This window comes from Labrus mixtus, chromosome 2 (assembly GCF_963584025.1).
Source record: "Labrus mixtus chromosome 2, fLabMix1.1, whole genome shotgun sequence".
Lineage (NCBI taxonomy): Eukaryota > Metazoa > Chordata > Actinopteri > Labriformes > Labridae > Labrus > Labrus mixtus.
Window position 1 is genome coordinate 35,673,332 of NC_083613.1, and position 12,500 is coordinate 35,685,831.

At 46.2% G+C, this 12,500-nt stretch overlaps 2 protein-coding genes and 1 long non-coding RNA gene across 6 annotated transcripts in view; 2 read left to right on the top strand and 1 right to left on the bottom strand.

Moving 5' to 3' along the window:
* The window catches only part of LOC132993898 (atlastin-2-like), a 20,531-nt gene extending 19,996 nt beyond the window's left edge, over positions 1 to 535 (top strand). For both annotated transcript variants that reach the window (XM_061063909.1, XM_061063910.1), the window contains one exon: positions 1 to 535. This exon is cut by the window's left edge and continues 1,150 nt beyond it. The gene's annotated coding sequence lies outside the window, so the exon portion shown is untranslated.
* Positions 536 to 4,979: 4,444 nt separating this feature from the next.
* The window catches only part of mark1 (MAP/microtubule affinity-regulating kinase 1), a 34,463-nt gene continuing 26,942 nt past the window's right edge, over positions 4,980 to 12,500 (top strand). For 2 of the 3 annotated variants that reach the window (XR_009676573.1, XM_061063907.1), the window contains exons 1-5: positions 4,981 to 5,355; positions 8,897 to 9,100; positions 11,762 to 11,815; positions 12,290 to 12,338; positions 12,415 to 12,480. Coding sequence is in view for 2 of the 3 variants with exons in the window: in XM_061063907.1 (XP_060919890.1) it covers positions 5,305 to 5,355; positions 8,897 to 9,100; positions 11,762 to 11,815; positions 12,290 to 12,338; positions 12,415 to 12,480 (424 nt within the window). In the remaining variant the exon portion in view is untranslated. Of the gene's footprint in view, positions 5,356 to 8,896; positions 9,101 to 11,761; positions 11,816 to 12,289; positions 12,339 to 12,414; positions 12,481 to 12,500 lie in introns of all 3 variants that reach the window. The other variant, XM_061063908.1, reaches the window with a different exon arrangement.
* Positions 9,070 to 9,597, bottom strand: LOC132993924 (uncharacterized). The gene is made up of 3 exons (XR_009676603.1): positions 9,508 to 9,597; positions 9,339 to 9,373; positions 9,070 to 9,149 (listed from the first exon to the last, which is right to left on the bottom strand). It is a non-coding gene; the product is annotated as an uncharacterized LOC132993924 (long non-coding RNA).

The following is a 12,500-nucleotide window of genomic DNA, read 5'->3' on the forward strand; positions in this document are numbered from 1 at the left end:
TTGCCATGACGATGAAGACGATGATTCCATAAAGATTTAAATTCTTTCCTTCGATACATTCTGAGACCTGGAGAGGATATTTAATAAGTTATTTAACTCCAGGTCATTCCTCCTTTCACCCTCCTCCTCCTCTTTAGGCTCCTCCCCTTCCTCTTTTCAAAGCACTGTAACTTTTTGTACGTCTTCACTGAAACGTTTGATTCCAATCACGGGACCCCCCTTTCTCTCTCTGTCTCTCGCCCCCCCCCCCCCCCTCTTCTCTCTCTCTTTCTGGGGGTCAAAGTTCATCACTTTATTTCTCTTTAGTCATCATTCCATCCCCGTCGGGGTCACCACCGTGTGCTTTGTTTCTGTACAGCCTCACTGTCACAGGGCACGTTTGAAGATATATATATACATATATAAATATAACTTTTCTAGAACCTTTTTGTAGCTGGAGGGTGACGTGCATCCACGTAACGGGTGGCGTGCATCCACGTAACGGGTGGCGAGCCTCGGGAACGGGTTGCAAGCCTTAAGGTTACGGGTTGCGAGCCTCGGGGTTACCGGTGGCAAACGCTGGTGGTTACGGGTTCTGGCCGCTCGTGGTCACGGGTGCAGACGCTCGTGGTCACGGGTGTTGGACGCTCGTGGTCACGGGTGTTGGACGCCCGTGGTCACGGGTTCTGGCCGCTCGTGGTCACGGGTGCAGACGCTCGTGGTCACGGGTGTTGGACGCTCGTGGTCACGGGTGTTGGACGCCCGTGGTCACGGGTTCTGGCCGCTCGTGGTCACGGGTGTTGGACGCTCGTGGTCACGGGTTCTGGCCGCTCGTGGTCACGGGTGTTGGACGCTCGTGGTCACGGGTTCTGGCCGCTCGTGGTCACGGGTGTTGGACGCTCGTGGTCACGGGTGTTGGACGCTCGTGGTCACGGGTTCTGGCCGCTCGTGGTCACGGGTGTTGGACGCTCGTGGTCACGGGTGTTGGACGCTCGTGGTCACGGGTGTTGGACGCTCGTGGTCACGGGTTCTGGCCGCTCGTGGTCACGGGTGTTGGACGCTCGTGGTCACGGGTGTTGGACGCTCGTGGTCACGGGTGTTGGACGCTCGTGGTCACGGGTTCTGGCCGCTCGTGGTCACGGGTTCTGGCCGCTCGTGGTCACGGGTGCAGATGCTCGTGGTCACGGGTTCTGGCCGCTCGTGGTCACGGGTGTTGGACGCTCGTGGTCACGGGTGTTGGACGCTCGTGGTCACGGGTGTTGGACGCTCGTGGTCACGGGTTCTGGCCGCTCGTGGTCACGGGTGCAGATGCTCGTGGTCACGGGTTCTGGCCGCTCGTGGTCACGGGTGTTGGACGCTCGTGGTGGGGCGGGATGTAAAGGAATGCTTTGTGATGTGTGGATATGTCTAATAAATTCCTTTTTTATATATATTTGTAAGTTTAATCGGACATGAGCGCTGCGGCTCCCCCTGCTGGTAAACGATGTTTATAATCTGGATCTTTGTTTTTTTTTTTTCTTCGTCTTTTGTTGCATTTAAAGTTATGTTTTTTCGTTAATTTATTTTTCAGTACAATATTAAACCAAACTACAAACACAAGCGGCTGCTGCGTCCTTCTTTACACGAGAGGAAAGAGTGAGCAGCGTGCAGTAACGCAGAGGAACCAGCAGGTGGCAGCAGAGCGCCATCCTGAGGATTCATCTGTTAACCTTCAGGCATCACTTTCATTTACTCCCCTCTGAAGTCACTCACGACTCAAATCTCATCTAAAAATAAAACACAAATCTCTTAAACAACTTCAGCCCTGCTCAAAACTACTAATACTTATTTGGAATTTAACTCCTTAAATGTCAGTTTGAAAAAAATATCAATCTGTTCTATTTTTATATCAGTTTTTTGGAAATGGACATTTAGAGAACTAGTTAAGACCCTGACCCCGAGGCAGAGACGAGACCAGGACATTTAGAGAACGAGTCAAGACCCAGACCCCGAGACAGACGAGACCAGGACATTTAGAGAACGAGTCAAGACCCTGAGACAGAGACGAGACCAGGACATTTAGAGAACGAGTCAAGACCCAGACCCCGAGACAGAGACGAGACCAGGACATTTAGAGAACGAGTCAAGACCCAGACCCCGAGACAGAGACGAGACCAGGACATTTAGAGAACGAGTCAAGACCCCAAGGCAGAGACGAGACCAGGACATTTAGAGAACGAGTCAAGACCCCGAGGCAGAGACGAGACCAGGACATTTAGAGAACGAGTCAAGACCCCGAGGCAGAGACGAGACCAGGACATTTAGAGAACGAGTCAAGACCCTGACCCCGAGGCAGAGACGAGACCAGGACATTTAGAGAACGAGACGAGACCCAGACCCCGAGAAAGAGACGAGACCAGGACATTTAGAGGTCTGGACTGAAGAACACCTCTTCAAACTGGGCCGAGGAAGAGTCCGGACTTAAGGGTGAGGCGTTTACGGCCTCGTGTGACGGCGCCCGGAGTCCACTGCTCCTTTTCTGTTTTGTGTCTGAACTCACTAAGGACAAAAGACTAATCTAAAAATACAACAGATTGATATTTGTTTCAGTTTGTTTCTGCATAAATCTCTAAAACAACTTTAGACCTCTAAGAAACCATCAATCAGAACGTCGTAGTATCTGAACGTCTCCAACTCCAAAGATCTGCCCGCCTCACCGTCTCTCTTTATTCTATACTCTGCTCGTATAAAAAAAAAACTGGCCAGTACATCACAAGGTGTCTACTTCCTGCCATTGAGGACGTCCAAAGAAAACGCTGTCTGTGGCGAGCTCACGGCATCCTTAAAGACTCCTCCCACCCTGCCCACAGACTGTTTGCCCTCCTGCCCTCCGGTAGGCGCTTCAGAAGCCTCTGGACCAGAACCAGCAGACTGAGGAACAGGTTTTTCCCCAGAGCTGTCTCTCTACTGAACTCTACCCCCCGAACTCCGCCCCCCGCTGACCCCCCTTCCCCTGCACATCACCTCACCCCCACCACTCCTCCTGGTCATACACACACATCTCTCATTCACCTGTATTATTGTATTATAGTATGTTCATATCACCTCAATAAGTTATCGACCTGACGTTGTCTCTGTCTCCTGCCCAGGGACTACAGCTAATTGGCTGTACACTGTCCCTGTCAAATAAACAAATAAATAAACAAATAAATGAATATGTCCTTATTCTGTATATTATCTGTAATCTAGTATAGTATGCTCACTGCACCTTAATCTGTATATTATAATCCTAAAAATATACTTATATTTATATTTATAGCATCCCATTAATCCAGCCACATATACCCAATAATTCACTTTTGTTTTTAGTCTACATCTGTAAATTTTGTAATTACTTGTACATAGCACAGATTCTTGCACTTTCTGCTTATTGTACTTCTGGTGAGATGCCAAACCTCATTTCATTACTCTATACTTGTGTATGTTTAATGACAATAAAGTTGAATGTCATCTCAAACACCACTGGTATCAACATCGGGGGAAATGATTTTAATGATTTGTTATTAACAGTTTCACAACAAGTCTGTCAATCCCTCAGGGGATGAAAAGAATCGATGGATGGTTTTCAGGTTATAAGGTAAACCTTTCCTTCACACCTGAGTTCTTTCCTGTGGAAACCAAACGGTATGAAAGAGTTAAACATCAGGACTCCTTTAAAAGAGATCTTTAAATAACCCACACCTCCTTTATAAAGAGATGGACAGTCTTACCTGTTTCACTTTGAGGCAGATGAATATTTTACCTACACTATTATTATCAGCTTTACCCTCCTCCCTCCTTCTCTCGCCTTACGGCAGCGTCGATCTGTTCTCAATCACGCCACGCCCGCCGCTTTGATCCGATATCTTTCCGCTCCTCCACGATGTTTACGTTCACAACACGCCAACCAACGGACTGTGAACGTGCTGGAAGCTTCAGAACATCAGCGGTGTGATGGCGTGGTCGTGTGGGCGGCGCTCTGAGTTTGTACTCTATGAACTTTAAAATGTCTTCAACGTTTGATTTATCCTCCAATCACAGCTTCTGAAACAAAGTGTCACGCCGCGGTCGACCACGCCTCCTCCTCCACGCCATCAGATCTCTGAGGGGAAATGGGTGTCGGCCTCATTGTGTCCGCCCGTACGCCGCCCTCTGCTGGACAGAACGTGGACCAAAAATATCTTCAAAATCAAGATGGCCGACAGAAACTCACAAACGGCGTGTGGTTCATGAATCTGTGAGAGATCAGCTGTTCACTAAGCGTGACATCATCAGAGGCGCTGCTCGTCAACGGGCACGGCGGGCAACAGCTGGGGACCCGAGACCAGAAGGGGGCGCCACATGGAGGACAGCAGTGACAGTAGAAAACCTCCCAAAGGGGGCCCCGCCTGACAGCACTCAGCGTTCCAGGGTCGCTGAAAGTCTTTTTTTTTGACGTAGTGGCGATAAACGCTAGTTGGACGCCCCCCGGTGAGTTTAGCTCAGGGCACCATCAGATTCTGGACTCGCCCGTGGACATCAAGGATCACCCCCCCCCCCCCCCCCAGGACCCGTGGAAACTGAAAACGTGTTTTTGAAAAGAAATAAAAATCTGTGATTTTGTTTGTGAATTACAAAATAAAAGAAGTGTTTTATAATGTTCACTTTGAAGAATCTTATTTTGAAATGTGGTTTTATGGTTCATGAAAGGGTTAATAATAAAAAGATTTAAAGATTCAAATCAATTAAAATCATTTTCTGGTTTTCAGTTTGACTGATTGTCCGCTTCAGGCTTCCATAGAAATAAATCACTACATGTTAATATTTTTAACTAAGGTGTGACCGGATGTTCGGTTTACCAAAATAAAATATAAATATAAATACTGTAAATGAGCTCACGTGGTGAGTCTGTGAGGAGGATGTTCCAGAGGAGCAGCTGAGGATGCTGGGATATTTTTAGGATGACGATGATGACGATGATGACGAGGAGGGAGGAGCTCTGACGTCACAGTGTAGCTCCGCAGTGCTGCTGTTTGACCGGATAAAGCACCGGGAGCTGCGGGAAGGATCTCTATTTCTCTACTTTTCTCCTCCTCCTCTTCTTCCTCCTCTTCTCCTCTCTCTCTCTCTCTCTCTCTCTCTCGCTCTCTCTCTCTCTTCTGGCCTCCATGCGGGTTTCTCTGTCCCGCTCCGCCGCACACACCGGGCCTTCCTGTAGCCGCCGCCCCGGCCTGCCTCTCCCTCCGGCCGGCGGAGCCTCCCAGCTGAGCCCCGCTGAGGTGGCCTGTTGCCGGGGAGAGATGCTCCTCCCGGACTGAGGGCAGGAAGATGTCCGGCAGGATGCCTCTGACCCCGGTCAGCGAGAGGGACCCGGAGCAGGTCAGATTCATTCTTCACTTTGACCACTTCTCAAACCAGTTTCCTTTACTGGTTCTTCAGACTCTGAACTGGGAGTGAAAAGGATTCCCAGTAAAGAAGTTGATTTAAATGTTCGTGTGGCAGTTCAAACAGAGAGCACACTGTTGGGTTAAAAACCAGCTGAATCCGTCTGAGCTCTCTGATTGGCTGCTGAGAGGCACGTTAGCAGCCGTGGTGTGTTCAGGTGATAGAGGATCAAATCAGACGTAAGGTTACCTGAACGCCTCACAGGTCGATGCTAAAGGGTCATGTGTTCTCATTCACTTCTTTATGTGTTCAACCTGACCTGCAGGGGGCGCCACTGAGCGCAGCACACCTCCTGTTATTATCAATATCCTCTATTTACAATAAGGGGCGGGGCTGAGTTGACAGACAGGTTAAAGCCCCGCCTCATCTCCGCCTCTTTTCCTGTTTCTTAAGTTTGGTATTTCCAATATGGCGACCGCGTCTCTTCAGGAAACGATGATGACGTCCACGTGTTGTAGTCTGTGGGGAGAACCAATCAGCAACCTCTACTGTTAATAAATAAAGTCGATGCTGAAGTGTAACATCCTGCAGTTCCTGGAGTGTCCACTAGAGGCTGGCTGCAGAAGCACAGGAAGTCACATACACACCCATTCTAAAAAGCCTGTTTTTACAGCAGAGATTAACATGTTTACAGCCTGGTTCAAAAAACCAAATAGGTGTGATTAGCTCATGTCTCGATGGACACACACTGTACGGGGGGTGAATGTTTTGATGACTCATCAGAAGGAGAAGAGTTAGGGGCATGGCTGATATGACTCTTAAGCCCCGCCTCTTTGTCTGTTAACAAGCTGAAGTTATTCAGACGGAGCAAGGTTTCAGAAACCTGGATTAGAACCAGACTCATGTTGAACAGACAGAAACCTGGATCAGAACCAGACTCATGTTGAACAGACAGAAACCTGGATCAGAACCAGACTCATGATGAACAGACAGAAACCTGGATCAGAACCAGACTCATGTTGAACAGACAGAAACCTGGATCAGAACCAGACTCATGTAGAACAGACAGAAACCTGGATCAGAACCAGACTCATGATGAACAGACAGAAACCTGGATCAGAATCAGACTCATGTTGAACAGAAACCTGGATCAGAACCAGACTCATGTAGAACAGACAGAAACCTGGATCAGAACCAGACTCATGATGAACAGACAGAAACCTGGATCAGAACCAGACTCATGATGAACAGACAGAAACCTGGATCAGAATCAGACTCATGTTGAACAGAAACCTGGATCAGAACCAGACTCATGTAGAACAGACAGAAACCTGGATCAGAACCAGACTCATGATGAACAGACAGAAACCTGGATCAGAACCAGACTCATGAACAGGCAGAAACCTGGATCAGAACCAGACTCATGATGAACAGACAGAAACCTGGATCAGAACCAGACTCATGAAGAACAGACAGAAACCTGGATCAGAACCAGACTCATGTAGAACAGACAGAAACCTGGATCAGAACCAGACTCATGATGAACAGACAGAAACCTGGATCAGAACCAGACTCATGATGAACAGACAGAAACCTGGATCAGAACCATACTCATGATGAACAGACAGAAACCTGGATCAGAACCAGACTCATGATGAACAGACAGAAACCTGGATCAGAACCAGACTCATGTAGAACAGACAGAAACCTGGATCAGAACCAGACTCATGTAGAACAGACAGAAACCTGGATCAGAACCAGACTCATGATGAACAGACAGAAACCTGGATCAGAACCAGACTCATGTAGAACAGACAGAAACCTGGATCAGAACCAGACTCATGTCTGATGTAATCATTTCTTCTTGGGTCTCTTTGCGTCCTGACTCTCTGCAGAGTTTCGCCTCCGCCCCCCTCCGGCTGTCTGTTTCATGTTGATTATTCCCAGAATGCACTGCAGCATCATTAACGGTCATCAGGCTGATTTCTGTCAGGGTTCATTTGTCTGAAGTTTTGTTTTTGTTATTTGTTGTAAAGAAGAGTGAATATATCATGTACCAGCTGATTCTCTCTTTTATAACATACCTTGGCGGTCGATAACATACCTGTGCGGCCCGCCCAAAGTGTCGTCTTTGTTTAGCAAACTGTAACCGTTAACAAAGTCATTCTGCTGAGTTAAAGAGCTAGCATTAGCACGTAGCAGCTAATGCTTATATTAAAATGTAATATATCGATTTTTGGAAGTTATGAATCTCCATCTTTACATGAATCGATGTGTCACCTCTAGACAGAAGGTACAGAGGGTCCTCGTGGACCCTCGTGGACCCCGTGCTGTAGAGATGGGACGATTTGATGTCACGATGATTGATCCCAGATGAATTACGATACTTTAGCGAATAGATTTTTTTTTTTGTCCCAGCTCACTGCACGACTTACGGCATGCGATCGGGCGGAAATTTGGTCCGTCTTTAAAATCAGTTACTTGACTGAAATCGTTCTGAAGTTTCTCCGGGTCTTAAAGATCGTCTCTTTATTAACGCCTCTCTTTAATGGATCCTTTGGGTTTCATCGTTCTTGTTCTTTGTCTCTTTGTAAAGTTAAAGTGTTGCTTAAACATCATCATCACCTTCTTGTAAGAGAAACCCCAGACTGATGAAGACTTAAAGTCCACATGGACGCTTCAGTGAGCCTCTGTGATGTCATAGTGTAACTGTAGAGGTGTTGGTGTCCTCGCTGTCGGCTCCTCTGGCTGAATCAGACGCAGTCAGACTGGTTTCTGTCGGCTCTGGTTTCTCTGACAGACTCCGGCCTGCAGCAGGTCTCACACATCACTCTGGACTAAAACCAGACCCAGACTCCTGCAACATGATGATCAAAGTGCGTTCACTCAAAGTTGTCGTTTTTGTCCCCAACAGGCTCCGGTTGTTATTGTAAGTGTGTGACATCATCACGTTAAGGATCCCTGCAGAGAGAGAGACCTTTACGTTACAGAGGGAGATGAATTTATTAAACAGCTGTTACATCGCTCTCTTCAAACACACCACACTCACAGGACACACGAGCTGTTGGTCTGCATGGATTTGTTTTGTTTCTTTGTATTGAGTTAGATCTAAAAGTACAGTATCATCTGCATAGAGCCGATTAATCAGCCAGCCCATAATATCAACAGTGACTCTCAGTATCGGCTACTTTTATAACAGATATACGCCGATATTACAGATTTATTCACCAGTCAGATATCATTTAATCTGAGTTTCATTGTGTTACACTTACAGTTCTCTGTCTCCAGCAGAGGGCGCTGTATGGATTACAACAAGCATCATCACTCTGCAGAGTGTCGAGCGATGATGCTCGTTCATGCTTTCAGCTGAGTGACCATCTTGTCTTCATTATAAATCTTTTTAAAGTGTTTGATAACTGAGGGATCAACACAGTAAATGTGTTTATCTATATTTATCTCTACAGATCGAAGATAGATCATATATTGGTATCAATTTTTTATCATTTAGAAGAATTCTGTGTCTTGTCTTTTTCAGCCAAAGTCCTCCGACGGCCTCCCAGATCCACCGGCCCCGCCCACAAAATCAGCAAGTCGTCACAATATGCCGCCATGTCGCAGCTCCGTGTCGTCCTCCGCAGACGAGCAGCCACACGTCGGAAACTACAGACTGATGAAAACCATCGGAAAGGGAAACTTCGCCAAAGTCAAACTGGCCCGACACACTCTGACCGGCCGAGAGGTGAGAACACATCGAGGATATCAATAATACCTCTGTCCAAAATGTTTACCTGACATCTGCCGACTTACTGTTTACCTGTAAACATCTGCCGACTTACTGTTTACCTGTAAACATCTGCCGACTCACTGTTCACCTGTAATCATAAACATCTGCTGACTCACTGTTCACCTGTAAACATAAACATCTGCCGACTTACTGTTCACCTGTAAACATAAACATCTGCCGACTTACTGTTCACCTGTAAACATAAACATCTGCCGACTCACTGTTCACCTGTAAACATAAACATCTGCCGACTTACTGTTCACCTGTAAACATAAATATCTGCCGACTCACTGTTCACCTGTAAACATAAACATCTGCCGACTCACTGTTCACCTGTAAACATCTGCCGACTCACTGTTTACCTGTAAACATCTGCCGACTCACTGTTCACCTGTAAACATCTGCCGACTCACTGTTCACCTGTAAACATCTGCCGACTCACTGTTTACCTGTAAACATCTGCCGACTGACTGTTCACCTGTAAACATCTGCCGACTCACTGTTCACCTGTAAATATCTGCCGACTCACTGTTCACCTGTAAACATAAACATCTGCTGACTCACTGTTCACCTGTAAACATCTGCCGACTCACTGTTCACCTGTAAACATCTGCCAACTCACTGTTTACCTGTAAACATACACATCTGCCGACTCACTGTTCACCTGTAAACATAAACATCTGCCGACTCACTGTTCACCTGTAAACATCTGCCGACTCACTGTTTACCTGTAAACATCTGCCGACTCACTGTTCACCTGTAAACATCTGCCGACTCACTGTTCACCTGTAAACATCTGCCGACTCACTGTTTACCTGTAAACATCTGCCGACTGACTGTTCACCTGTAAACATCTGCCGACTCACTGTTCACCTGTAAATATCTGCCGACTCACTGTTCACCTGTAAACATAAACATCTGCTGACTCACTGTTCACCTGTAAACATCTGCCGACTCACTGTTCACCTGTAAACATCTGCCAACTCACTGTTTACCTGTAAACATACACATCTGCCGACTCACTGTTCACCTGTAAACATCTGCCAACTCACTGTTCACCTGTAAACATCTGCCAACTCACTGTTCACCTGTAAACATCTGCCGACTGACTGTTTACCTGTAAACATAAACATCTGCCGACTCACTGTTCACCTGTAAACATCTGCAGACTCACTGTTTACCTGTAAACATAAACATCTGCCGACTCACTGTTCACCTGTAAACATCTGCCGACTCACTGTTCACCTGTAAACATCTGCCGACTCACTGTTCACCTGTAAACATCTGCCGACTCACTGTTCACCTGTAAACATCTGCCAACTCACTGTTTACCTGTAAACATAAACATCTGCCGACTCACTGTTCACCTGTAAACATCTGCCGACTGACTGTTTACCTGTAAACATCTGCCGACTGACTGTTCACCTGTAAACATCTGCCGACTCACTGTTCACCTGTAAACATCTGCCGACTCACTGTTCACCTGTAAACATCTGCCGACTGACTGTTTACCTGTAAACATCTGCCGACTGACTGTTCACCTGTAAACATCTGCCGACTCACTGTTCACCTGTAAACATCTGCCGACTGACTGTTCACCTGTAAACATCTGCCGACTGACTGTTTACCTGTAAACATGTCGTCTGTTTCAGTTTCCATACGGATCCTTCTTATTCAATTTGAAGCATGTTAGTTGTTTGTTTATTAAAAGCTGGACTCTAGGCGTCCCAGATGTTTGGTTCCAGATGTTTGTGATGGAGTAAACGAGATAAAGGTGGTAACAAGGATCTGAACTGCTCTTTAATGTCTTTAGGAAAGTGCTGCTCCAACTTGATTTCATTAACTTCCATGTTTCCAGGAAGTGTTTCCAATAAAAACCTTTTAAACTGTCGACACAGATAGAAATCAGACTGAGCTGAACAGACATAACAAGTCAAATCTGATAAACACGGTTAATGAAGCTGTGTTCCACATCAGGTCACCAGAAACCTCCAGTACTAAAAGATTTATTTATTCAAACCATCCGTGCATCTTCCTCTTATCCGAGGTCGGGTGGCTGTGGCAGCAGAGAAAGTAAGTCAAGCTCCTCCTCCTGGGGGCTCACTCCACACAAACTAGGGATCCCAAAGTGAGGTTAAACAGCTCAAAGGAACGGTAACAAAGGTCAATGTGTGATGTCATTAGGTCAATGTGTGATGTCATAAGGTCAATGTGTGATGTCATAAGGTGGATATTACTGTCTGAGAGTTTGTTAAAGTGAAATGAGACATTCAAAGATGCAGCAGTGTCCTTTTACATCACTGAGACTACTGGGAGACACTGAGGACCACTATCTATGGAGAGCCTGAAGGGACAAAATAACATGAGATTAATCAGGATTAGATGATGCATTCATTTCAGACGTTATTCAAATTCCGATTATCGTGTTAACACTGACAGTCCTCGTATCAAAATTGCTCCATGGAGCTTTATACCATACGGTATAATTTTAGTCATGATCAGGGATGGACGGTCAGAAAATGTTGCTGAAGGCTGAAAAATGTTAACTCTTTCAGGGTATTAAAGTCCTGATCTGCAGGTAAATCTGATCACCAGGTGTGTTTCCTCCTCCTGCAGGTCGCCATCAAGATCATTGACAAAACTCAGCTGAACCCCACCAGCCTGCAGAAGGTAATCGTCTCACGTCTTCTCTGTAGACTCTTTACCCTAAACAAGTCTGTCAGTAAACCAGGTTACAACAGGTCTCCATGGTAACCAGAACACCTGTATGTAGAGAGTTTTAAAATATCCTCTTCCTCTAGATCCTCTCATTTGTACCTGTCTTTAACAGAAAACGCACTTCATCATCACACCTGAGCATTTCTATATTTCACCTCACTTCTCTTTCCTTTGACGTGTCTTAAAGATTCAACGTTATTTATCACTTTTTTCTGTTACTGGGTTTTGTTTGCTAATAAAGGGAAGTCTTCCAAAACTGTGAAACTACTTTAAAACTACTTGAGGGAGAAAATAAAAAGCTTTCCAGCGTTATTATTCAAAACGGTGTCCCACAAGGCTCCATACTGGGTCCCCTTTTTATTTGTGATTTATATCAATATCTTGTGTTGCAAAGATTCTTTTTTAATCCTTTAAATTTCTCTTCAGCTCTTCAGGGAGGTCAGTGTGATGAAGACCCTCAACCACCCAAATATAGGTGAGTCTACTCCTCCTCCTCCTCCTCCTCTTCCTCCTCCATCTTTGTAGTAACTTGTTTCTGTTTGTGTTTTCAGTGAAGCTGTTTGAGGTGATTGAGACGGAGAAGACACTTTACCTGGTGATGGAGTACGCCAGCGGAGGTAAGACCAGCTCACCTGTC